The sequence below is a fragment of the Sminthopsis crassicaudata genome, chromosome 5 (genome assembly GCF_048593235.1).
Source record: "Sminthopsis crassicaudata isolate SCR6 chromosome 5, ASM4859323v1, whole genome shotgun sequence".
NCBI lineage: Eukaryota > Metazoa > Chordata > Mammalia > Dasyuromorphia > Dasyuridae > Sminthopsis > Sminthopsis crassicaudata.
Genome location: NC_133621.1, coordinates 155,784,668 through 155,812,393, shown reverse-complemented (window position 1 = coordinate 155,812,393; position 27,726 = coordinate 155,784,668). Strand labels below are relative to the sequence as shown.

Genomic DNA, 27,726 nt, shown 5'->3' with positions numbered 1-27,726 from the left:
CTACAGGCAATTTCCAAGAGTAGCTGATTTACTTTGTTCTTCAATGGTCTACCTATGCAAGTAAATTTGAACTAAGACCATACCTGTAATAGCTAAAATATATCAAAGGCTTGCTACATTTAGTTTCCTTAACTGAAAGTATTTGCATAAGTCCAGCACAAGCATCTTTTCCTCATAGTTCTTAAAGATCTACTCAGATTATCAAATATCTAATAAGCACCTACTCTAAAGAAAGAACAGAAAGTAATTTAGTAAGAACAAGCATTCTGGAGAAATGAAGAATTTAATATTTAATTAAGAAATAAGACAAATTCAGTTAATTGTAACATATATTATGGCATGCATAAGTGTGTGAGAGATATGTAAAATAAATGCTATCTTAGATCACAGGAAAAGATTCTTAGAGGAGAAACATCTTGGAACAGGTGGGACTTAACTTTCAGTTTATAAGATGAGTAGGAATTCAAGAGACAAAAATGAGGAGGATCTAAGGGAAAGATTCTCCAGGGACATTGAAGAACAGATCATGTTCAGAGAACACAGAAAGAATGATTCACTTTGGAGCATGGATAAAGGAGAATTATATGAGATGTCAAGAAAGGTAGAAAAAAGGTAGCTGCTTCCCAAGATTTTCTAGTGTGTCATATAGTACATAGGACACTAGAGTCAGAAACTATGTTCAAATTGTGTACTACTTTTATTACCTGTGTACTGTGTCCTACCTATACCAATAAGTCATATCCTCCTAACTTCTCAGTTTTTTCATCTGTAAAATGGGCTTCATAATTACTATGGTCTCTTTTAGCTTTAAATTTGGGACTCTGACTACAGTCAAAATAATATTGAATATACAGAGAATCAGAGGCTCTGTATGGGCATGGGGGGCAGGCCCCCACAGACTATCCCCAGACAAGAGAACATAACAGGGAAAAAGAAAGAGAAACACAGACAATGCAATTTCCTTTAGAAATCAAGAGGGCTTATTCTTGAAGATTAAAACTGGCATAAGAATGAATTGTACAATGAATGAACAGCATGAATTAACCTAAAGGTACTGCTTGGCCACTTTAAGAGAAGAAGAGTAAATAGGCACTTCTCAGAGGAAAAAAGGAAGCTCTGAGTGCCCCAGGCACTAGTTGGGGCACTTTGGGTTAATCCTTTTAATGACTCGATAGCAATCTCCTTCTTATTGTAAGAGGTCTAGTTCCTAGGGAAGGATAAATATCTGTGAAATTCTATAAATATCCTCTAATCTGTTTAGTGTTCCTGAAAGCTAAAAAATTGATTTTTATTCTCCCTCCCTTCCCCCATGAAATGTAAATCTTAGCCTTATAGCTATCTGAAGGGATATAAATGGTAAATTTGCTGGTTCCTAGCAAATGTGTGTGTGTATGCTTGCCCCTGAAAGAGAGCAGGCTGAAAAAAAAAAAAAATCCCCAGCTCTTCTACTATTAAATTCCCTTAATACTCTCATTTGCCTAGATTTGGAAAGTCAATTAAAAAATTTTTTGTTAGCAAAAATTCTTAAAAGTTCAGGTATTATAAGCTCATGGTTACATGATTACTAAGATCAGAGTTGAAACTTGAACACAAGTCTTTCCACTCATCATAGCTCACTTAAGTAAAGAGAAGTGTCTTGGGATATCAAGAACATAGTTAATACAACCATTCCTGATTCTCTGAGACTATTTAATATAGATGCTTCCAATTTTGTTATGGAGGTCATTTAAATTTAGAAAATTAAAATTATGGTTTTTCCTTGGGGGACAGCAAATTTCAGTATTTCTACACTATCTTCCCCTTCTAAATAGACACGAGAGTCGTTAATTTGAGAGCAGACCTTAGGTTTGAATTCTGGAACAATTGCTTACCCCCTATATGACCTGAATCTTTTGAGGAAACTGGGCATCAATTTTCACAACTGTGAAATGGAGGTCTTAGACCAGAGGATCTCTAAAGTCTCTTTCAATTCAATTCAACAGCATCTGTTCAATAAACTTATCTGGTATCAGGAGCTGTACCAGGAACTATAAACTGTACACACTAAGAAAAACCAAGATATAATCCCCATCCTTATGGAATTTATATGGATATAATTTTAGATAGAACTTGCATAATTTAACCACCTCTCTACCCCCCCCACCGCACCCCCAAGTGAGTATTAAGTGACCTTTAAAGACAGTGGCAATTTTCAGAGTGCTCAACCTCAGATGGTTCCTGGCAAGTCTAGCTGTGGGAAGCAGATCACTAGAGATCCTGTCCTCAATCAATCAATTACCAGTTGTAAGACTGCCAAGTCATTTAAATGCTCTGGGATTCATTGCCTCAATCTAATAAATGAGAATGACACCCTCATTTTGCCTTGATCAAATGGCTTCTTATGGTCCCTTCTAATATTAAAATCTAGTCTTCTCCCATTTTGTCTCTGCAGAAGGCAATCCTGGCCTTCTATGAATCCAAGTTTCATAGAATAGGGGGGAAAATCTCTAAAAGCCAATCAGATAGCTGACTTCCTTTGCCACTGATTAAATTTGTGAATAGTTTCCATGCAAAGCATCCGAGCCTCAGATTCACATGTCAAGGAATCAGACTTAGTTTGATTTGTCAGTTAAATGACTAGAAATTGTGCCATAGCAAAGATATGCAAAAATGGGTTTCAAGTGTAGTCAGCTCAGTATGTCTCTAAAAATTTTGTTTCTATATATTTCAAACTTTCATTTAATTTTGGTTTTATAATTTTAATAATCAAATAAAATAAGAATCATAAAGAAATAACTAAAAATGCATTTCCCACCATAAAAACAATTCAAATATATTTATGGGTACATATACATCTGTACCTATAAATACAAGAAATTAAAGATAAAAGATTATCAGAATTTATTGGACATTTGTAAATAATTAGTAATATATATATATATATGCATATACACACTATGTATACATATATAACATGTGAGTACACATATGCATGTGTTTATACATATATATGCATGTATTTGTATGGTATATATTTTTAATTAAAAGCATTAAAAAACAAATCTGTAAAAATCTATCAAATGAAACCATGAAAAATAAAAATATAAATCTGTTAATGCTTTACAAATTTATAAGCATATCCCTTAAAAACTTCCATTTATCTAGCTTCAAGAAGAAAGTATTTTGGTCACAGTAAGTTTTAAAGATTTTAGGTTGTACAAACCCATAATCCCATTTTAACAAAAGACTTGAAAAAAGTCTTTCCACATATCATAGTGCACTTTGATATCCTGATTTGAACAGTGTGGTATATTAAATTCAGCTCATTCAGTTCATCATATTTACCATGAGAAGATACTGTCCTTTATACAAAATTTCCTCTTTGAGTCTAGGAAGAAGTTTCTGTATCATTGTGTTGTGTATTACTTTATGATAAATTCACTTTTTTTTAATGCCTTATAATAAATAGAATATTAAGTATTCAACAAAATTAGTTGAACCATATATTTACATAACATTTATAAGTAAAAAGATTTGACACTTATTATAAAAAGGATACTAGTCAAGGACAATTGTCCTTGCTACAGAATTATTTTAATCAATGTTTTTCAAATGAATTACATATGCCTAAGTATGTATAGAGATGTATGTTTATGTACATGTATGTATGGTCTCATCCTTAGTTCAAAAAGTAAAAAATGGAAACTGGAAAAGCTAACTGATTTTTGAATCTATGGAATAAATCACTAATAAAACAAGGATCTCAGACTTAAATTGTCAATATTTTTTACTTTTTGTTGGTATATTTTTCAATGCATCTATCAATGCCCTGAGGTATATATTTGCATGAGAAAAAGATAATATTATAAGAATTTGAAATTGTTCTATAGAGGGAAAAAAAAAAAAAATATATATATATATAGAAAGACCTATAGTCTTAAAGTAGTCTTTTTCTTCCTCTCTCTCTTTCTCTCTCTCTCTCTCACTCATATATATATGTATATATATATCATGGAGCAACTTACACAGAGAGAGCCTGTCATCAGCATATCACTTGAGCATTCACTTCTTCTTGCTATTTATTCCTGATCTAGAATTATTTTGCTAATTTTAAATCACAGGAAAGGAAAAAAAAAAATTGAAGGACAAATGAACTGATTATTTTTAGCTTCCTATTCTGAATTAGAATAACATGTAAATCCAAGCCTTCTATTTAGAAGTACTGGTGTCATTGCATTGACTGTTGGTTTCAGGAATATATCTAATGTAAGCTGAAAATAAATTACAGCTGTGCTGATCTTTTTGTAATTATTTTGAATAGTTGGTTATTTGCCCCATTTGACAGTTTGTGAACATGGTGAATAATTTAGCATTCATGCTGCTGCTGTTTTGGCACTATTAATGTGAATCACATAGCTGCCACTATGCAAACTGATTGCAACTTTTTTTTTTTTTAAGTTTAGTCATTCATACTCATTTTGCCATAACAGACAGCATGATGATGTCAGATACATCATAAAGGGCCTTTTGTGTGAGCTGCCAAGGACATCCCTTTTTGTCAAAATCCTGTTACTAATTTAGAGCAGGTATCTAATTTTAGAATTTTCTTGGATAGTCTGTCAGCTGGAAGTCCATGTATTCCAAGCATGTGAAAAATATTTGCAGACCCCTTTGCAAAGCCAAAGACTTCCATGTCATTATCTATATCATCAGCCATTTGTCATTCTGCCCAGCATGCCTCAGAAACATGCATGGTACTCAGTTTTCTTCTTATTTTCAATATCATATATTTTAAGATTGCTCTTTGCTTTGTGCTCGCTATAATATATTAAACAACAATAGCAAAACAATAAAGATAAAGTTGGTGAGAGAATAACTTGGATTTAGGTATCATTAAACTGAATCATATATATGCTTTTATTTCATCCTTACTACATTCTAGGAGACTGGCAGGACAAGAATCATTTTGCTATAAATGAATCAAAATGAAGACTAGAAAAACATTCTTTTCTTTATCCTCCTCATCATCATCCTATTCCTCCCATCCCTCCTCCTTTTCCTTCTTCTCTTATTCCTCTTCCTTTTCTTTCTTCCTCTCTTCCTTCCTTTTCCCTTTCTCATTTTCCTTTCTGTTCTTCCTCTTTTTCCTTTTCCTCCTACTTCACTCTCTCCTGTTTCCTCCTTTTCACACTTATTTTTTCCTCTTCATTTGTGCGTGTGTATATTGGAGGGTATGTATGTGTGTATTTTATATTGTTTGTATATATGTATATATCCTTTTAATCCCCTCTTCCCAGCTTGCCTGAACCATCTATCCCCTTAGGTTACAAATGTTCTCAGGTCTCTCCTATCATAAAACAGCTTATATGGTATGTGTCTCATTTCATATTTATAACTCTAGCACTTAGCACCATATTTCACATATAGAAGGGGTTTTGAAAATATTTATTGAATTTTGTTATTTGTACAGCACTCAAAGTGATGATTAGTATTTATAGTCAGTAACTTAAAGTAAGGGACAGACATTCAGCCTTCATTGAATCTAAATGAAATCTCAGTTCATTTAAAGAGACCTATTAGAGAGGAACTAGGGGCTACCAAATGATATAGCATCATAAATAAAAAAGCTATGACCTAACCTCCTGATCCTGAAGCCATAGAGCTCAATGACAATGTAAGTGCTAGAAAAAAAGAAAGCAACTTAATCACAAAGGATCAAAGGCAGCTAGCTGATATAGTAAGTTTTTTGTTTAGGGAAATTTTCACTGTGTAGAGGGATTCAGTAAATATGACTCATATTTCAACCTATGCTGAAAATTAAACTACAAATTAGAAGACAAAAGAATAAACTATTTTTCTCAAATTTCTTACTTTGCTAATGAAAACTAGAATAAATATAGTGCAATTATAATGGGATATGGCATGATACAGTGGGAAAAGTGCTGAACACTTGAATTTCAAGTCAAAGTAACTCAATTCAACCTATTGTTTCATATTATCTGTCTTGGTATAATCACTTAACCTCTTTGCTTCAATTTCCTCATATATAAATATATAAATATCCAATCTCTGATCCTAGAGGCATATTTTAATATTTAGATGTAATGAACATATGTGTGTGTAGGTAAATAGATAGATTGATAGAAAGTACATGTGTGGTGGTGGTGTTCTGTCATTTCTCATTTGTGTATTATTTTTCATGACCTCATTTAGGGTTTCCTAGGAAAAAATACTGGAGTGGTTTGCTATTTCCTTCTCCAGCTCATTTAACAACAACAACAACAACAACAAAAAAAAAAAAAAAAAAAAAAAAAGGAAACTGAAGTAAACAATGATTTGTCCAGGATTACAACAAGATATATGAATTTATATTTAAATATAGGGTATCAGTATATTACTAAAAGCAGAAGTTGGACACAGTAAGCTGCTATGAAAGTCTCATAACTAAATAAAAATTTTAATATATGTCTGTTTCTATAATGTAATTTAAATATGTATGAATAGCTTTTCCTCAACTGTCTTCCTTATTTCATTGGTGTGGAGACTCTAGACCTAAGGCAAGCATCACAAAATAAACCAAGGATAGGTTGAAAGAAAGGAAATTGTGGGAGATGGGGAAGAAGAGAGGTGGATCTTAATACTAAGGATGTTGGAAAGATTCCCACCAAAAGGAAAAAAAACAAAACTAAGCCAACAAGGAATACAGGAGGAAGATGACCTGCTGAAAGAATCCAAGGGCTTTCAGCATCTTCTGAATTTCAGAATCTGGTTCAAAACCATTTTTTCCATTTTAGTCATAGCTTTGCTAATTCAATTTAAACAAATGTAAGGCACTTGTTCCAGCTCCCTAAGTGCTAATATAGATTCAAGTAATACCTATTCTCAATGGGTTTAATATTTAATTTGGGGTTGGGGAAGGGTTTTGGAGAATATATAAATAACTATGAGACAAATGACAGAATAGCACAAAAGTTAAGCTGTGAAAAGATTTTTGGAATCTGTTTTTCACCTTTGCAACATTTCTCTTCCATATACCTCTGACACTGCCACCATTCTAGCACAGGCCCTCATCACCTCACACCTTGCTTATTGCAATAGTCTGCTCATGGATTTGTCTGCCCTCATCTCTTCCCACTCCAACCCATCCTCCATTCAACCACAAAGTGATTTTCCTAAAACATCAGTCTGATATCACCATGTTCCTACTCAACAAACTTCAGTAGCTTCCTATTCCCTCTACGAGCAAACACAAAATGCTCTGTTTGGTCTTCAAAGCTTATTATAACCTATTCTCCTCCTTCCTTTCCAGTCTTTTTGCACCTTATTTCAGTGACACTAGACTGACTATTTCAACAGCAAAAGTCTCCATCTCTTAGCTAGTGAAATCTTCTCTTGCTGTCTGCCATGCCTGGAATGTTCTCCTTCCTCTACTCCATTGAATTCTGGCTTCCTTTAATTCCCAAATTAAAATCTCACCTTCTATAGAAGCCTGCCCTAATCCCTCTGAATCCCAGTACCTTCTCTCTATTCTTTTTCATTTACATAGCTGGTATATAGTTGGCTTTTTATATATTTGGTTCATGTTGCCTTCCTCATTAGACCATAAGGTCCTTGATTAAGGAATTTTCTTTTACTTCTTTTTATATCTATAGCACTTAACACAGATTCTGCCATATAGTAGACACTTAATTTATGTTTATTAATTGATGGTAATAGTATATAAATTCTGATTACAAGATAATCAGGATTAAGTCACTAGCCCAGGATCACAGAACTAGTAAGTGTCAAGTATCTGAATTCTATTTTGAACTCAGGTTCTCTTGATTCCAGAAGCAGTGCTGTATTAATTGTACCAATTAACTATCCTCGACCATTTTTTCCTTTCCAAAGACATTTTATTGAAATCTGATGAGAGTAAGCCTGTTCCTCATTCCCAGTTTGTAGGCTCTTCCTACCCCACAACTCAGTGCAATATCAGAGGCTTGCATGGAGCGAGTAGGAGAGGTCACTTCTGTATCCAAGATGAAGGAACACTTGCTTATTGCAATAGCCTGTTCATGGATTTGTCTGCCCTCATCTCTCCCCACTCTAACCCATCCTCCATTCAACCACACCTGTACAGAGGCACTTCAGGGAAGTGATCACAAGGGCACTAGACTTTGGAACCACTGTTTAGGTGGGGAAGAGGTGAGAAGTGTTGTGGTTCCAGAAAGCCCTAGGACTGGGCCCAACTCAGCCCAAGCTTGGATTCCAGGCAGCAGGAAGAAGCTGGCTATAAGTCCTAGTGCTTGTCTAATGCACACAAATCCTATGAATGTTGAAAGCCATTTTCTATTCTTCAACTCTTCTTTCACTCTCTTATCATACTAAGAAATATTTTAGTAAATAAAATAAGAAAACTATGACAGTCTCTATAGATAATATTCCCCAAAATTCTCATTTGCTATTCTCTGTTTTAGAACTGGTAATATTTAATTCTTTTATTAGTTGAGATTTAAAAAAAAACAAAAAAAAAAAAAAACAAAACCTGAACTTTAGAACAAACTGAATCCCATTGTTTTGTAAACAAGTTCAATTTGATTAATTTAGATTATGCAAACTAAGAAAGAAGGTCCCAAATTCTAAATGAAGATTATACTTCTTTCTGCTTTTCAGAATTAGCCATTCACACAACTCTACATTTAATTAGGAAATTTTGGATTCTTTTTCATGTTTTGCTAAATTATATTGGTTTTAATTGTTGAGTAGATATGTAAATTTATTTTCTCATTCAATCAATAACTTGGAAGTCAAGAATATGGCTTTTATCGCTGGGATATGTCCTTGGTAATGTTGAATTCTGGCTTCCTTTAATTCCCAAATTAAAATCTCACCTTCTATAGAAGCCTGCCCTAACCCCTCTGAATTTTCTTGTGGTTTAAAGCCTATATGATTGATTGAGCATCTTATCACTTTAAGTAGGGTGGAGTTGGATAAATCAATCACTCTACTTTTATAATTGCTATATCCTGGGACCTTTATGGGATCTTTCTGTAAGCCATAGTCCTCCCTTTCTGAAATTGCCACATGAATATCAAGTAAGGTCAAAGCATTGAATTTACTGCAAAGTGTCATTTAACAAAACAAATAAAACAAAAAAGCAGAAAGAAATAGTGAAGTATTTCAAATGTTATAGAACAGTCAATAACATTGAGGACTGAGGAAAAGTCATGCAATTTGGCAATAAATAGATTATTGGTAATTGTGAGAAATGTAATTCCAATCCAACAGTGAGATTGCAAGGGGCCAAAAACTGGGTGGTGTGAGATAAGAGGTGATGCATGTAGACAACTTTGTGCCGGAATTTGGTTTACAAATAAGAAAACTCTATCTAATAATATTATCATTATTTTTATTTAAGTAGAAGCTATTTAACATGATAGGGCAACTAGTTCAGCAGAGCAGTGTTTTGAACACCAGGCCTTAAATCAGGAAGACTCATCTTCACTTCAAATCTTACCTCAGTCATTTATTGGCTCTGTGACCCTATGCAGGTCATTTAACCCTTTTTTGGTACCATTAGCAAAATGAACTGAAGTATGATGTGGAGAACTACTTCAGTACTTTTGCTAAGAAAATCCCAAATGTGGTCAGAAGAGTTGGAACTAAAATGACTGAACAACAAAATAGCAGAGTCGATAGGATTATTTTTGTTTTGTTTTCAAGAAGTTGTATGGACAGTAAGATACCTATATAAGTTTGTATTCAGTAATAAAAAGAGCCAGTAGACAAAAGAAGATTGAGGACTTTTTAAAGTGTATGTCCAGTACTCATCCTGCCTATGTCATCATTTCATCTTAATTTATTTTGCAGATAGATCTTTCATGTCCTACACACTTAAATCTCTTCTTTTCCTAGGTCCTTTTTTTTTGGGGGGGGGGGTGATTCTTTTTCTTTTATGACACTGCTCTCTCTTGCTTCTCTTCCTATTTAATTGATTATTCCTTCTCAATTTTTTTGTTGTATATTCATCCATATCATGCCTAATATTTTGTCCTGCATTACAACTATCACCACAGCTCTGACCTGGAAACTCTTATCTTTTCCTTGATCATTTTCTTAGTTAGCTGATGAGATAAACCAAGAGTTCAGTTACTGTCTATAAAAATAATTCCTTATTCTTTCAAACAGTCTATTATAATTTCTAACTATGTCTAATCATTATATCAAACTTAACATATTGGCATATCAACAGATTTCATTATTTTCTCATCCTCACACCTACCCCTTTCCATATAAACAGGATGCATATTTATCTGTCCATGTATTATCTCTCCCATTAGAATATAAGTTCTTTGAGGACATAGACAGCTTTTTCTTTTTCTTTATATGCCCAACACATAGAAAGGTACCTATACACAATAAGAGATTGTTAAATGTTTACTGATTGATTAGAGAGAGAGAACTTTTAGAGAAGATGCTACCAAGAATACCAAGATTCAAGGGAATCAATTTGACAAGAGGAAAATAACTTCATCAAAAATAGACATAAGAGAATTGATATGTATGATTAGAGGTGTGAAATTATAAGAGTTATAATGATTGTCCTTCATTTCTCAGTAAAGTAGTAAAGAAAGAGAAGAAGACACATAATTGGCTTGAAAAGTAAAAGAACTCTGGAATAAAACTGTCAAAAATACTAAGGATTTCTTAGGTAAAAGTAGAAAGATTGTGGTACATTAGTGAGGGGCTATATGATATTGCCTAGCATAAACCAGGCAGTAGCTCTGTAACTTCTATTTATGTTCACTGGCAATTGAATAGGATCAGAGAAAATAAATACTAGCTATAATCCACTTGTGGTTTGGAAAGGTATGATTAGTCACAGGAGGAAGTGACATGTGATTTCATGGTGAAAAACAGCATAAAGTTGACCACAAGGATGGTATGAAAGTATTCATTAAATATTTTGGTAAAATCTAGGTAAAATCTTTTATATTCTACAAGGACAATGAACTATATATGTGTATGTATGAATGTAGTGAAATGAGCAAGAGAGAAAGTAAAAGAATGAGGTACAAGTGACTAAAATAATGATAATTTGGCTTCTGATTTTTTCTCTAAATCCAAGATGACTTCACACCCTATTTTACTAAAAACCTGAAAATTATCAACATCCTGCTACCACCTCAAAACTTTCTCATTTCTTCATTCTTATCATTCTTTTGTTTCAGAAGAGCCTTTATTCTTCCTTTAAATCCTCTAATTCTAACTTTACCAGGATTACTCTATCACTTCTTTTCTCCTTAATATACATCTTCAATCAGAATCTCTAAAATAAAATGGGGGCTGGGGAGGGGATAGCTGCTTAAAATTCATCCTTAAGCTACTGCCCCATCCATTTATCTTCGAACTTGTTGAAAAATTAGTCTATATCTAAGGACTTCATTTCATTGCCATCCATCTATTCTTCAGCTTAGCATTCTAATAACTTCTTTAGAAAGCACTTAAGAATTTATGAAATATTGTCCTTATAACAATCCTATGAGGGTGATAGAATATTTGTTATTATCACCAGTATTACAGATGAGAAAATCAAGGCTGGAAGGCTTCTCTAAGTTGAGAAGCTATAGTAATAAATGTCAAAAAATGTCAAAACCTGATTTTGAATTTCCAAGACTTTTATCTCCCATTCCAGTGGTGTTTCTAATAAACTACAGAGACTTTATAGGAACTATTTTTTGTTTTCACAAATTAATAGTCCCTTATCAAAAAAATTCAGTGGTGTTTTCCATCCTGCCTTCAATTTGAAACCTAATTCTCCTCAATAGCTGTTCTTCTCTCAGCTTCTATAGCACTAAACAATCACTATTCTCCTCTTTGAGCACTTCATTTTTGTATCCTTGGTTAGTTCTATTTTTTGGGATTTTAAAGTCATATCTTAAGATTCTAGATGGTGCTGTGGATAGAGAGCTGGACTTGGAGTCAAGTAGACCTGAATTCAAATGTGGCCTCACATTTTTACTATGTGACTATGGTCATGTCACTTCTTTTTGTTTCATTTTCCTTATTTGTAAAATGAGGATAATAATAGTACCTATCTCCTAAAGTTATTGTAAAGATCAAATAAGGTAATTGTAAAGAACTTGGCATATAGTAGGCTCTTTATTAATGCTAGTTATTATTAATTTGGCTTTTGTCAAGTAAAGCACTCCAATCAAAAACATAACATTGGATCTTGAAATGTTTTTGGTTCCTTTGAGGTCATCTATTGCATTCTATTCATTTAACAGATGATGGAACCCATAAAGGCCAAATGACCTATCTAAAGTCATATCTTTGCGGTAGATTTTTGGCATATATGTACATGTATACATACAATGTGATTATCGATGACAGACTTTAAGTCTGCCAAAAGTAGGAAGATATTCTTACTTGTTTCTATCCTATCCTGCAGATTGTGCTTAAATAGTTTGAAGGAAAGAAGAGAATATGATTTGGTAACATTTCAAGAACCCAAAATCATTTAATCAGATTTCAGAGAATGAAATACAAAATAAACAAAGTAGGAAACTATTAAAGTAAATGAAAGAAATGTCATTTTAATTTCTATAATACCTAGAGATTTGAAAATGACACCAGAGTAAGTGGTTTATTTTGTTAAATGTAGCCATTATCAAGTCATTTTCTTTCTTTTTTTTTTTTAAATATAATTTCACTGTCATGATATAAACTATTTAAGGGAGTCTCCACTGTGAAGAAAGCTATGTATTTAATCATATAACTTTAATGAAAAGACTTCTTAAAGTGTGTTAGGCATAGAACATTTGATACACTTGCTGGGTTGGCAAATTGTCTGGTCACTGTTAGATAGCTAAAGTGCTATATCCTGCATCTTGTTAAATGTAACTTAATCTTCTCTATTTCAGTAGAGGGATCTCTATTTTCATCTACATATTATAGTACTAAGCAGCCTAAAGCTTATGTTTGTGTAAAGTTAAAACATTATTATTTCTACACAATAATCAATGACAGATTTGAACTTCTACCTTGTGAAAGATGGACTCTAGTTAGTGTGGCAATTATATACATTTCCCTTCCTTTTTACTAAATTCATATTTGGAAGTATTACACAGAAAGCATTATTCTTAGGACTTTTTCCATATATATAGCATCAAAACAGACTGGATTTTTAAAATTATTTATTTGTTCTCAGATACAGAGAGACATGATTCTTTCTCTTAACTAACTTATTTTATGTATACAATAATTTATAGCCAATAAATCTAGAATGATTGGCTATGGTATATCATTTGTAGAAAACAGAAATCTGTAACTCTAGTCAAATGATGGTTATGGTAGACTAATAATTAGCTTTGTAATATGATAATACTACAGATAATTATTGCGTAATATTCAACATGAACAAAAAATTTAGAAAATGAACATATTTTATGAATTAATATAGGCCATGTGGTCCTCATGTTATGGCAAATAATATTTTGAGAGTTTGCTTTGCAAGCATTTAGAGCTTGCCATGGGAAAGTTAGGAAAAAAATATAATTTGTTGTCATTTTTATTGTCATTGGTATTTAACATTAATAATAAAGAAAAAAAGCAAATACTCCTAGTGAAATGATTAGAGTTAAATATTTTGCCAGGAGAAAAATTAACTTCTTTACCAGCCAATCAGGCTTCCCTAGTGGTCTGAAAACAGCATGAAGCAAAACGTGTTACATTGTAAGAATACCACAGAATACTATTGACCAGTGAGAGGTAATGACTTAAAATATAAAGAGTAGCAAGAGATATTCCCACAATAATTGTACAGGTGTTCCACCTGTTGACCCACAAGCTTATGCCTTCTGTAAGCATGACACTTCTCTGGGAAAATAATTTGCCTTAGACACATAAATATTCACTAACCCATGCACTTTGGAAGTCAGCTTATTAAAACCTATTCCTAAATCTAGGATGTAGGCCTAGTAATGGGTCTCCTAATAATTTAAAGTTCTTTTTGCCAAAAGAGATCTGAATCTTTCCACACCCTGTGAGCTGTGAAAAGTAGAGAATCTCAAATTCACATCTGGCTAAATGAGTCACTGAGAACTTTCTAAGTGGTGAAATGCCACTCTCCTTACATTTGCAGCTGCTTGCTTATAGTGACCTGATTAGGCAAGGCAATCTTATGCTTAGACAAAATATCTTTTCTACTGACTTTACTCAACCTCATTGAAATAATAATTTAAATGAGAATTCTTCTTTTTCTTTGCTAGACATATACTTAAAACAGAGGCTTTGCATTTTTAATGTTTCACTTTAATTTTAAAATTCTTTCCTCTCAAATGTTACCTTGTCAAAGTCCTCTTTCTTAAGTTGTAAAACAAAACATTCTTTTAAAATAAATATATGGAAAGAAAAAACATATCTTTCCTCCTTTACTTAGACACACCCCTATTTTCTATGTCAGATATTCAAATAATCATTGAAACTAATAAAGAATTTTGTTTGATCAACAGCATTCCTAGTAATTCATAATAAGCTTCAACCTCTATCACATGTTTTAGGATATGGGCAGCAGATTTTAGGAAATTGGGAGAAAGAACTCTTCAATCCTAACAGAAATATTACTCCTATCATCTTTAATTTAAATCCAAAGAATAGTGATATCTTTCATTCATTGACCAAGAGGCAAGAATATTATTTCTGGTTTACTTTTTTGATGAATAAACTGGTAAGATTTCACCCTCTTCGTCATAAGTTTCTTATTTTTGTGGCCTGTTTTATATAATTTATTTGACAGTTTAAAGTGAATCTACTATAGCTTTTTAAAAAGTGTTTTTAAATACATTTCAATGCATATTCAAGGAGATGGATCAGTAGCATATATGCATGTAATTATACCTGAGGGAAAAAATACTTTCCACCAAAAAAAAAAAAAAAAATACTAATAGGAGTTTTGAAACTTCTGAAATGCTCCATTGTTTTTATTTTCTTTGGAGATGCCCCCCTCCTCTCCCTACCTCAATCATTCTTCTTTATACCTCTTATTAAAGTGGTTGAAAAATTGTACAAATTTTCGCTAATATTTCCTGGAATAGCAAAACGTCCCAGATAACAATAATGTGTCTCATTTTCATAATACTATAAAATTTGCAGAGATCTTGGTTAAAAATTCTATGTTGTGGTGTGCATATTAATTCTATTATTTTACAAATGAGGAAATTGATTTTCAGGTTATTTGACCCAGGGCCACAAGGCAAGTTAGTAAATATCAGACTAGTTCTGAACTGGAATTTTCTCCCAAAATCCCATGATCTTTTCATGACAAGAACTGAGTCTCTGATAGAGAGACCCATGAAAAATCACAAACAAATATTAATTTACAAAAGCTTCCTTAGGTAAATCCGATAGCCACTATTTATGAATGATATGTATTATGCTATAAATAGTTAAGGTATTTCTCAGTAATCTTCCCTTTAATAGTTGAGAAGAGCCATATTTGAAATAGCAAAAGAAATATAGAAGATATGACTAAAATGAAAGGAAATATATACATAATAGATGAGAATAAAATATTCAGGAAGTTAAGGAAAAAAATAATTATTTTGATAAAGATTACCTGGTTAGGATGAAGATAGTATGTAAAGCTTGTAGAACAATTGAAAACTAAAGTCTCAAGAAGGATAAAAATAAGTTTCAATGCTGATTATTTAAAAAGGAAATTTAAGTTTGTAATAATTGTGTTTTGGTGATATTTTGAATATAAGAAGCATATGGTTGTCTTTTCATACCATAATTATAATAGCTAACGTTTATATATATTTTTAATTTTGCAAAGAACTATATACATTTGTATATATGTATATGTACGGTTGTGTATATATTATTTGTACATATGTATGTATATATGCATATGTATATATGGACATATGTAACACACATGTTTCTAAACACACAAAAATCCTATGAAGTAGTTGCTATTTTTCTGTTTACAAATGAGAAAAAAATCAGGAGACTAATATGGGAATAATAGTCCTTAATAGGCTGATTAACTATTAAGACCATCCTTTAACTCATGACTAAAATTGAAACTTTGGGAATTGTCTGGATTTCTATTTTTATGTCACATCACATTGTTTTTAATCTCTGGGACAGTAACAAATTATCAAAATATTATGTCACTTACATCTGGATTAGATACAGTATCATGTATATTGTGGCAATCTATGAATACTTGCAGAGATTTGTTGGCAATTAAATGAATGGACAGGTAGTATGGTTTATTCTGTTTTTTTTTTTTTTTTCTGCTTTGCTTAAACTTCACATTATTTTAATTCATTAGAGAATCAAAATAAACATTTAGGTTTAATTAATTCTGTAGTAGCAAGGTGATATATAAATGTATGAGAAGAAGAAAAGAGAGAAAAGAAGGGGAAGGAAGGAGGAAGAAAAGAAAGAAGGAAAAAAAAAGAAAGGGAAGGAATGGAGAGGAGAGAGAGGGAAGGAGGGAGGGTTTAAGGAGGAAAATATAGAGAGATTAAGATTCAAATGGATTTTCCAAAATGTCAAGTGACATGCCCACAAATATGTGTATTCAAAATTAAATATTTCATTTGTGTTTTTGAAAAGTACTAGCCAATGTAGATTTTTTTTTTCTTCCTGTGGGTAATAGACATTAGGAAAATAAGACTTTATATGAGAGATTGGAAACTCTAACTACTTTTGTGAGAGCATGGTTGATTCAGTAATCACATCTACTAAAATGAGATTATTGAACTAAAAAGGAAGTATTATTGAAATATGTATCAGATATGTTTACTGTCTTCAGATTGCTTTCCATCACCAAATCCATTAATGAATTCTAAAAAAAAACAAAAACAAAAACAAACAATAATCACATTACTTTTTTACTGATGAGTAAAGACCTAAGCAAGTCTCATGAGGAAGACTATTTTAGAATTGTGTCTATAATTTAGAAAGGATTAAATTGAAGGGAGAATAGAATTGCTTTTTTGGCATTATGTAAGAGACATGGGGAAATAAATCTAAAAGAGCAGAGATTCTAAGCAAAATAAAGATTTGATAATTGAACAGGAGAAAAATTTTCAATGTGTTCTTAATTTACATCTAACATTGAAATACAGTTAGCTTTTAAGAAGAGAACTTTTCAAACTTTTCCATAAGGTGACAGCTGTTCTTAGAGCCATTAATGTAAATTGTAGTATTACATGTAGCACCCAAGTCTCCACCCTCCATTTTCTTTTTAAATGAGAAAGGACACTATACAGTATATTAGGTCACATGTTATTTAGAATTTAAGAAATATTTTGGAATAAGATATTGCTTTTCCAGTTATAGCAATTTATCATAAGAAAATCTTTATAAGTAGACTTTTGAGTCTACTAAATAGTATGCTTTGCCAGGAAGTTTTATTCTATGTTTTAATACGTCTTTCCCTCTCCTTAGCAATGCAATGCAATCAGTTTTAAGCTTTTTTTAAGCAGTTAAAAGGACTTAGAAGAATATTGAGATTATGGTAAACTTATATTTGATCTGAAACATTCCTTTCAGCTGGTAACAAGAAAACTCTGTACCACATTTATGAACTACTACGAAACATTTCTAAAGAGTGTTGTCCTTTTTTCTTTTCTTATTCCTTTTTTTAATTTGATAGGAAAATAGGTGATGTTCAGTTACTGAAGGCACAAGACATTCAATAACTTAATAATTTAAAACACTCAACAACCAACCTGCTTTCTTAATTTGTATTCCACAGAGGCCTCGTTTTTTCCTCCTCACTGCCTAGTCTGTACTGATCAGTATTAACAATGGGATTTTTGTCTCACTTGAACAAGGTCTTGTTCCATTTTATTTAAGGTGCAGATAATCTCATAAAAGTAACAGGTATTTTCTAGGTTACATTTTGTAGTCTAATTATTTAGATGACAAAACCGGAAACTTCCGGAAACTTTATTTTCTTGGCACTCAGTTCCCCAAAGTATCTGTAATAATGACAAGGGCTTTAAATAGAGGAAAAGAGAAGGGAGAGATCCATCTGCAAAACATTTTGAAATGTTGAAAAACGTGATGGAATTAGGAAGCCGATAGACAAGAGAGTGACTGTGGCAGAAGATAATTTCTTTTTCTAGAGCTGGATGTTAGCCAGTGCAATTTGGAACCCAACCATCATTTTTACTGTCTTGTATCTCTCTTTTCTCTGTCCCTCCCCACCCCAACCTGACCCCCACTCTCTCATTCCACGCCAACTTTAGAAATTACTCAAGGTTGAGAAAGCTAGGATCTGTCATAGGGTTTCAGCACTTTCCTGCAAGATTTTTTTTTTTTTTTTTTTGTCCATTGGAAATGTTGATACATTTATTTGTTTAACCCATCCTCAAGTTTATACAGCCAAGAATTTGTGACTAATTGGCCCAGTTCTGCTTTAACATTGCCTTGAGTTAAACATTTCTCGTTCCTCTTCCTTGAGAACACAAGGGGTCTTTCTTCCTCTGAGTCCCTGTTTACCTTAAAGCATTTTGAACAATGATGTCACAGAAGAAAACAGGAAAATAGCATAAGGAGATCCTTTCTCAAACTGTTACAAGTTCAGTCCAAAGGAGGGACATGCATGTTTTACTGAAATCTCTATTCATCAGAGAGAGGGGGAGAGAGTTAATGCTTCCTTAGAGATTGAATTCCCTTTGTATCTCGCCAACTCCTCCTCCCAACACACGCTTTCACATATTGCTGGCACTAAAAGCATTCACAGGGGTCAAATTATTATAAATTCAACCCTGTTTTCTTAACTATTGCAATTTACCTGATATCCCTCAACTTCTTGTATCTTGGTAGTTCTCAAATAACTATCACTTTTTTGTCTGAAAACAATCAAGTACCAGCTATTTACCAGATATTTTCCACTTCATTTTAATCTCTTTTAAGTTTTCTAAAGGATGTACCTACACATTTCCCCTTCTCCCAGAACTCCTTTTAAAAAATGATTTGTTATAAGAGATGTCTGAGTGTCAGGTACAGAAGGAAATATAGTCTACATGAAAATAAGTTGTATCAATAAAAAAAAATAAATAAATAAATAAAAAAACTCACATTTCCACTTTCTTGCATCAGAAAAAATGTCCTATTTAAAAAGTTTTTTTTTTTTTTTTTCCATATGTCAAATTTGGGACAAATGCTTGACAGTAACATTTTCTATAATATTCTTAATCAACTGCCTCTCTTTTATATGAATACAGTATTTGAGTGGAGAAGGAAAAAAATACAAGGAAACAAAAATGGTAGTAGCAGATGTTGCAGGGTGACTGTATATGAAAAAAAACCAACCTTGGGAAGATTATTGAATTTTTGTTTGTTTGTTATTAGTTTTTTTTTTTTTTTGTTTTGTTTTTTGTTTTTTTTTTTTTTTAGCCTTCTTCCTTGGAAGAACTCATTAACCAATTTACTTTGAAACTCCTAACATAATATCTTTCTCTCAAAGATCAAGTCTGCTTCTAAGGATAGCATGCCCTCTAGGTAGAAACTATGTCTACTAACTAAATCAACAAGCAAATAATTGAAGGGAGGTACAAACATATTTAAAAGAGTATGTTGTGTTAAGTGTTTTATAAAATCAAATCTTTTGAATAATTCTGGTACTTCCTAACTTCTTAGGTTCTATTTGCAACTATATTTAAAAAGTATTTCAGCTGACAATTACAGAACTTTGAAGCTTTTGGAATAAAGGGGAGGTCACCAAACAGTAGTTTGTTTGTTAAAGTTTCTTTAAAACTTACTGTTTGCCTTTCTCTATTTACTGTATTTAAAATTGATGTGGCAAATGAATATTGCAGAACTAAGTATTGAAGCTAATATAAAAATTGAAAATTTTGTTTTCATTTCCATAAGTGGGCAAAGTATATCGGTGAAATGATCAAAAACATTTTATTTGTGGCACTGTGCAGTTCTGTGTAGAGAACTGGTGTTGGTGATGGGCCTACATGGGTTTTAGTAATTTCTTTGACTCATGCTAGTTCTGTGATTCTGAGAATATCACTTGTGCACTCATCTTTCACATCCAGTTCTCTAAAGTCAGGATAATAATTAGATAGATTTAGCTAGGTGGCATAATGAATAGAACCCAGGACTTTAATTCAATTCCATAAACAAATATTAAGTTTCTACTATGGTGCTAAACACTGTCCTAAGTGCTGGGGCTGCAATAAGCAAAAAGATAGTTCCTGCCCTGAAAGAGCTTACAATCTAATGAAAGAAGAACAAATGCAAAAGAAAACTCCAAAGCAGGGATGGAAGATAATTTAAAAAAATAAAAAAAAGGTGCTCAATACAGAGTGGACAGTCTTATTTAGTGGAGTTCAAACCAAGCAGAGAGGCAATTGGGAAAGTGGAGAATGAATGGGGAAATCCAGGTCCTGCCTTCTCTGAAGGAAAGATTTGGGTGGATTTTAGTGTTCCATCCTCCAGCCCTCCCATCTTAAAGGAGGGGAGATGTTAATCATACAAATTTGAATTAAACAGCATGATGATGATATTTTAAATGATTAGTTTATCCTGGAACCTCCAGTTCCAATCCATGTCATTAAACCTTAGCTTCTGTTTCCTCATCTGTATTAACAGCAAGTATTAATAACAGCTACTCACAAGGTTATTTAAGGATCAAATGAAATAACATATGCAAAACACTTTGAAAACCTAAGCATTTTATGTAAATACTAGCTATTTTCATCATGACTTAAATTGACAGTACCCCAAGGCAATTCTCTTAGATAATAAATTGAAAAAGAGTTTTAGATATTTATTAGACTATTAGAAGAATTTCCTAAGATAAATTTTCCCTCCCCCCAAAAAAGAAAGAAAAGAAAAATCATAGATTTTATCTCAAAAATGCTTTGTTAGAATACAGAATAATATTAAGTACTCTTTTAATTTTAGCCTCTCTGTACTATATAGAACATTCTACTTCTTACTCTAACAACCTGTGACATCATTAATGTGAGCACTTCCTTCCCAGACACATATCATGACTCTTCAGTGATTTAGTTGACGGTCTTAGAGAATTGCTATGGCCTGTGAAATTCATCACTATGAGGCCAACCTAATGACAAGCCTCTCTGAATGCAGCTACACTAGTCCTTGGAGGATAGATGTATAGTCTTCCACACAGACCACATTCAAGACTTTTCCATTTTGATAGGATCTTCTAGGTTTCTGTACAGCAGTGGAAATTGAAAAAGTTCATACACTAGAAAATGTCATTGTGCAATAAACTGTCTTTTTTTCAAAACCAGTTTCTCCAAAGTGGGAAATTATTTTATTCCATTCCAATATAGATAGAAAAAAAAGGTTGAATATTAACATATCCAAGGCAGAAAAGTCACTATTATTTTTATAGTGTTTGACATCTAAATGAATTTGATACTGCACTATGAACTCCATATATGAAAAAATAAATAAATATATAAAATTTGAGGTTAAAGGAAAAGATAACAGAAACCAAGATGGCATTGGTACAATTAGAAAGATTATTAGTAGACAGTAGTCAGAAAATAGAGAAAAATTTGGAAAATGACTTTCAGGAGAGAAAAAATGCTAAAGGGGTCATGTCTCTGTGGGGCAATGCCAATTCTGTCTTTTTTAACCTTTTAAAAATAAGTTATATTATTCTTACATCTGGTCATCTGATTCTAGGGCAAGTTACTTCTCAGTGTTCTAGGCAATTCTCTAAGAATAAGAGTTGTAATGATTGTCCATGTATAGCTTATATCGGATTGCTTGTTGTTTTGGGGAGAGGCAAGGGAGAGAAGAAGAAAAACTTGGAGCACAAAATCTTACAAAAATGAATGTGGAAAACTATCTTTAGATATAATTAAAAATAAAAGACTTCAATTTCTTAAAATAAAAAGACTAAACAAACGAATAAAAGTTGCAGAAACAGTGCACACTTGCATTGATAGAGAATGTTACCTTATTAGGATAGTTCTTCTATCAATGAAATTAGAGGTATCTTCCATATTCTTAATAATTTATGTGTACATACACATATATTTGTATATATATGTGTGTGTATATATAATATATGTGCATTACTGACATGATCATTGTTGGCTTTGCCATTCCATTGGGAGAATTAATTATTTCAGAAATCAGTAGAAATTATAATTTAAAATCTAAAAAAGTTTATAATTAACCCATTTAATACTAAGTATATGTTTATTCTGGCTCATTTTTAACATACTACCTTGATATTTCTTCATACTTCACCTCAGGCTTCAGTTTTGAAAATCTGAAAATTTAACTGTTTTCATTCATTCATGGGTTGTCTACTGTGTATTAGGCACTATACTAGGTATCCAGGGGAAATAGAAAAAAGAATAAAATGTTTTCTTTCTCTCAGTAATTTTACAGCATTTTGACAGTTAACTAATTTTGTTAGCTGAAAATCTATGGAAAAGAAAATATAAAGTTATTCATCATTTTTCCCAAACATCCATTAAAAAACCTCAAGTTGGTTTAAAATTTGGAACATAAGAACAATTCCTATTCTAAATAAACATAAAGGAAAGACTTTCAAAAGTAATATATGCATTGGTTATACTAAATTCCAAGCTACAAACATTGATTTAGATTATTTTTGCTTAAAAATAAAATAATTTTGCTCATATTCTCTGTTTCAGAATTTGAAGACCTTCCTTTTATCCTTTTTCTATACTAAAGTTTTCAAGAAACATCTCTTTTGGTTGGACCACAAAAATATTTTAAGGTTAGAGTTTTGCATAAAAATAAACTTAAAAGGAATATTAATTCATTTTACTTTGGACAAGAATAGAACTTTTTTTCTCTTCTTTTGTTAAGAATAAGTGCAAAATCATTCATTTAAACTAAGGCAACTAAAAGAAATCACTACTGAGTTGGGTGCATGTTTAGTGAGGATTTTTTAAACCACTAATTATTTTTTATTTGTAATAGGATAATTCATTAAAGCAATTTCCCAAATAATCCCAAAGTGACATGAATTCCTTTACTGGGTCCAAAGTAAGAAATCCTTGGGAAAAAAGATAGGCTTCTCTTGTCACTTTGGAACTTTAATCTACTGTTTGGAACATGAAAGTGTTCAGATTAGCAAGTATGTGAGTCACTAAAATCAACATTATTTTGGGATTATATTGTTTTACCACTATTTATCAATAGACTTGCTATATCTGTCAAATATAATAAGGTTAGTTTAGTGAATTAATCTTATGAAGAAAAAGAACATTTTTCCTCACCACTCTGTCGGATTCCCCATTATATCCCCAAGTTCTTTTCCTTTTCCCACAATCTTAGAGATATTGAATAATGAGAAAGTGTTGATAAGTGAACATATAGGTCTTCTATTACAAAAGAACTAAAGTCTTTCAGGGTAAGTGTTTACATTTTTAACTGAAACTCGGGAACAAACAACAACACAACAAAACACGTTTACCTCCCTTTTTAAAGTGTGAACTTCTATTTGAATACAGTGTACACTGTAAGTGGAGATAAAAGCAAGAAGAATAAACAAAGTTGCATGATTCTAATATCTATTATCTCAAAATACCTGCAAGTTATTTAACCTGAGATTTTTTTTTGGGGGGGGGAATTGGTAAAAGAATTAAGCTATGCACACAATATTCTGGTTTAGAAAATTATGACATAGTTCTGGATGCATAACACATGAATGCTGTAGAAACTTTAGTAACCCCCAGGTCAAGAAATGGAGTTGGGGTGTAAAGAAAAGGGGGGGAGGAAATTCTTTTTATTGGTTCTTGACACAGCAGAGATTTACTGAACTTTGTGGTCTTCCTTTGCTCTTTGAAATAAGACCAAAAAAAGGTTTTAATTAATGAGATGCATAGTATTTAAAATATTATCCAGAGCATTCCAGAAGCTGGAAAACTAGATATTTTTAAATTCAGAGAATCCTTTTGAGAATCCCTTGTTGTAATTTATAATTCCCAATGGACCTATACTTGTCTTGAACTGATTGTTGAAATAGGCTTTTCATGGAATTTCTACACTGAAATTGGGGAGGTGGGGGAGGTGGGATGTTCTCTAACAAGATTTTAAAACCTTAAATGGGAAACTTACATAGATGAAAAAGACTCGGGTTTTGTTTTGTGTTTTTTTTCCCCCCTTCTCTTTTTACTGTGCATACGTCCTAGCAGGGTTATACAACAAACATGGGCTATTATTTTTGTAGGTAGCAGAATTCAGATTTTTTTAATCAAAATTGGACCCAAAAAATAGCTATTAAATAGCCTATGCCTTGGGAAGTAAATTTATAGCTACATGCCTTTCACAAGCACGCTGGAGGTTTATGTTCCCTCCTCTAATCTCTGGTAGATGTTTTTTGCATGTGTTGTGTGACAGCAGGGAAGGGGAGTGGGTTGAGCTTGCCTGTTCTCCCATTGTCAGCTAGTCTAGTGAGTGTTGGGAAAACCTGTCTGTGGGATCTTGTGTCATCTTTTTTCCTGCATGTGTACAGGAAAAGTCGGTGTGCTGCTGCTCAGTCTGTCTCTCTCTTTAGCTTGCTCTCTCTAGCTCTCCGTCTCTCTCTCTCTCTCTCTCTCTCTCTCTCTCTCTCTCTCTCTCTCTCTCTCTCTCTCTCTCTCTCTCTCTCTTTCTTTCTGTCTGTCTCTCTCTTTCTCTCTCTCTCTCTCTCTCTCTCTCTCTCTCTCTCTCTCTCTCTCTCTCTCTCTCTCTCTCTCTCTCACACACACACACACACACACACACACGCACACACACACATTCACTTACTCTCTGTCTCATTCTCTGTCTCTGTCTGTTTTCCTTTCATTCTGTTGCCACAGAGGCGAATGAAGCAGAGAGCAGGATTAGCTTCTGCCACCGGCTATCGGAGTAGCGTAGATAAAAGGGACTTCTCCTTAAGCACCACTGCAGCAGCCCTTGTTAAATTTTTTTTTTTTTTCTTTCCACACAACAGTTGTGCCTCATTATCCAGTGCCTGCATTTTTTTTTTTTTTTTTTTTTGGAGGGTTTGAAGTTTCTCTGCTCCAGTGACTGCTACAGAAGAGGATATGTTAGAATTGCCATGAGGTCTTGATTGTCTGCATTTATGAATGAAACTGACCCAAATCACCTGTTACCTCCAGTTTCCAGATTGTTTGAACTTCTGTGGCTGACTCTACAGGAAAGAGCCCTGAAGCCGCGGAAGGACCTACACTGTTTTCAGCATGGGTTGGCTCCGGAGGATTGCCTATCTTTTCTGGGGAGTATTACTAGCTGCAAGAGCGAACTATCAAAATGTGAAGAATAATGTGCCAAGACTGAAATTATCCTATAAAGGTAAATCCTTTTCTTTTCTTCCCCTTATTTGGTTTGTTCAGGTTCTTTTATTTTCTTTCTTCAAAACCTTTAGTTTGCTGACATGTGAAAGCCTGTGTTAATATATGTATATTGAGAGGGGGGGGAGATAAAGGAAATGATTGAAACACTTTTAAAAGCATGCCTCATGCTCAGAGTCTGACAATTTAAATGCAAACAAAGAGCACTTAATCACATTTTCAGGACTGTATCCTAAGACATCCTGCTATACAGCGGAAAAGATATTTTACCTTGTTTTTTTTTTTTTTTCTCCTTTTTTATTTTACTTCCCTAAAATATTATAACATTTCATAGCAAACTGGCTTCTCTTCTGTGTAGGTGTGTGGATTGTACCTATATAATACCTGTCATGGCAGATTTTCATTTCCGTACTTTTTAGGCATTAAGTGGTTAATTCTCTGTCATGAATATTCAGTTTGTACAAATCTGACAATCAGATGCTTAACATAAGCAGTAGATGGTGGTTTTGCCAAGAGAATATAAACTGGAGGGAACAGACAAGCTTCTGTAAAGGGTGTTATGATTGTACAAAAGATTGTGTATTTGGCTAATTGATGTACTGCTAAAGCCTTTGAAAGAAAATACTATTTTCATTTTATGTGTGTTTCAGTAGTAATTAAAGATACCTCACCAGCTAGTTTATAGCTAGAAGAACAAGTTTTGATTTATAAGCAATGTAAATAGTACACGAGAAATACTTTGCAGAATTTTTCATTAATTGCCTTTATGTATACAAATTTGGACAATTTTAATATGGAATTGTGTAAGGTTAGTATGCTATCCATCTCAGTAAAATTTATAGCCACACATGTCAAATATAATAGCACAAGATCAGAAGATGTACATAAATGTTTAAAATGTTTAAAAGAACATTTTCACAATTCAAAAATTACTCAAGATGGAGTAGAAGATGAAACTATTTTAACCCAAATAGTTTAGCCTTCTTAAGGTGTTGAATTCTTATGACTCTCAGATTTCCTCAGCTGGGGGTGGGGCAATAGCTTTCTATAATGTCCTACCTCTCCCTATAATATAAAGGAGAGAGTGGCTGCCTCTTTGGACATAGATTTATCTACTGTATGTTATTTTCATGCCAACAGAAATATGTTCTTTCATTTTCACATAATGGAGAAAGTCTGTCTTTTCTGAATTCACTTGTGTGGAAAAAACACCTCAGAGAAGAGTTGTCATTTTCACACTTTTAGATTAGAAAATTAAATACCTATTAAACATGTGTTCTTGTTTAATTTTTTATAAAGAAATCATGCATTTTTAAATAACTTTTTAAGAGAAAATTCCTTCACAATGAACTTTATAGGTTTAACTGCATTGATGGATATTGAATTGGTAATTTTAAAATAATCATTTAATTAAAGGAAGAGGTATATGTGTGTGTATGTGTGTACAATACATATATATGTATGTATGTATACATACACACATACATGTATCACTTTCCCTGTGAGGTAACTTATTTAAAATTGAACATATACAGTCCATTAATTTTTTTCATAAACATAAATTAATTTACTATTTCAAGTTACTTACCCAATTATATGGCATTTTTCTTTTGATATTATATCAGCATTTGTTTTGTCTTTTTACTCCTTACAAGTTTGAATGTTTTGTATTGGTGGATCACTTTATTCAAGTTGTTACTTCTTACCAATAAGTGCTATTTGAGATTTTGACTCAGAGATGTCCTGTCTACAATTTTTGTCACATAATTCAAAATGCAGAATAGATTTTAATGATTGAATGATCTTTGTCAAGGTGATGCTTCTGCCTTTAAAAATGTATTTTTAGCCACTTCTTATACAAATTGGAAAAACACAGTAAGTTGTTAACCTTCCCTTCCCCCCAAAAAACAATTCTTTCAAGAAAAAGAAAGATAACACATTTCCATGGCAATAGATTATCCTCCATTTTACAAGGAACCAATTCCCTCTGTAATAAAAGGCCATCATTAAATGAGAATAGCAATTTGTTGTGTATGCTTTAAAACTCTTTGAATAAATAGGAAGCACATCTTGATATAGTGTTGCTATTACTCTTTCATGAAAATCATTTATCAGTAGTGGAACTAATTTGTATTATCCTACCCACAATTAGAAAAACTACCCTTCAGTTACCTAACAGTTCTCTTTATATGCCTAGTGCTTGGCAATTTAGTAAAATAAACTGTGAAATGAACAAGAGCAAGAAGAATAAAAGGAATGTGTCTAGCAATTTTTCTTCTGTCATTTTGTTGAGCTGTCATTACCTTTTTTATTTGTACATGTAAACTTGTTTGTTTCCAAAACAAATTTCTTATATTCAATTGTCCTTACTTTGTGTCCAAAGAATAATTTGGACTTCTAGCAACTTTTCTTTTTCTGGCTAATT

At 32.6% G+C, this 27,726-nt stretch overlaps 1 protein-coding gene across 7 annotated transcripts in view; it reads left to right on the top strand.

Moving 5' to 3' along the window:
* Positions 1 to 27,726, top strand: part of SEMA3A (semaphorin 3A) — a 636,674-nt gene that overhangs the window by 332,642 nt on the left and 276,306 nt on the right. For 4 of the 7 annotated variants that reach the window (XM_074268519.1, XM_074268522.1, XM_074268521.1 and 1 more), the window contains exon 3: positions 25,110 to 25,302. In XM_074268519.1, the coding sequence (XP_074124620.1) occupies positions 25,191 to 25,302 (112 nt within the window). In that variant the 5' untranslated portion in view covers positions 25,110 to 25,190. Of the gene's footprint in view, positions 1 to 22,715; positions 22,736 to 24,397; positions 24,417 to 24,693; positions 25,303 to 27,726 lie in introns of those variants that run through there. The other 3 variants (XM_074268523.1, XM_074268525.1, XM_074268526.1) reach the window with 3 other exon arrangements.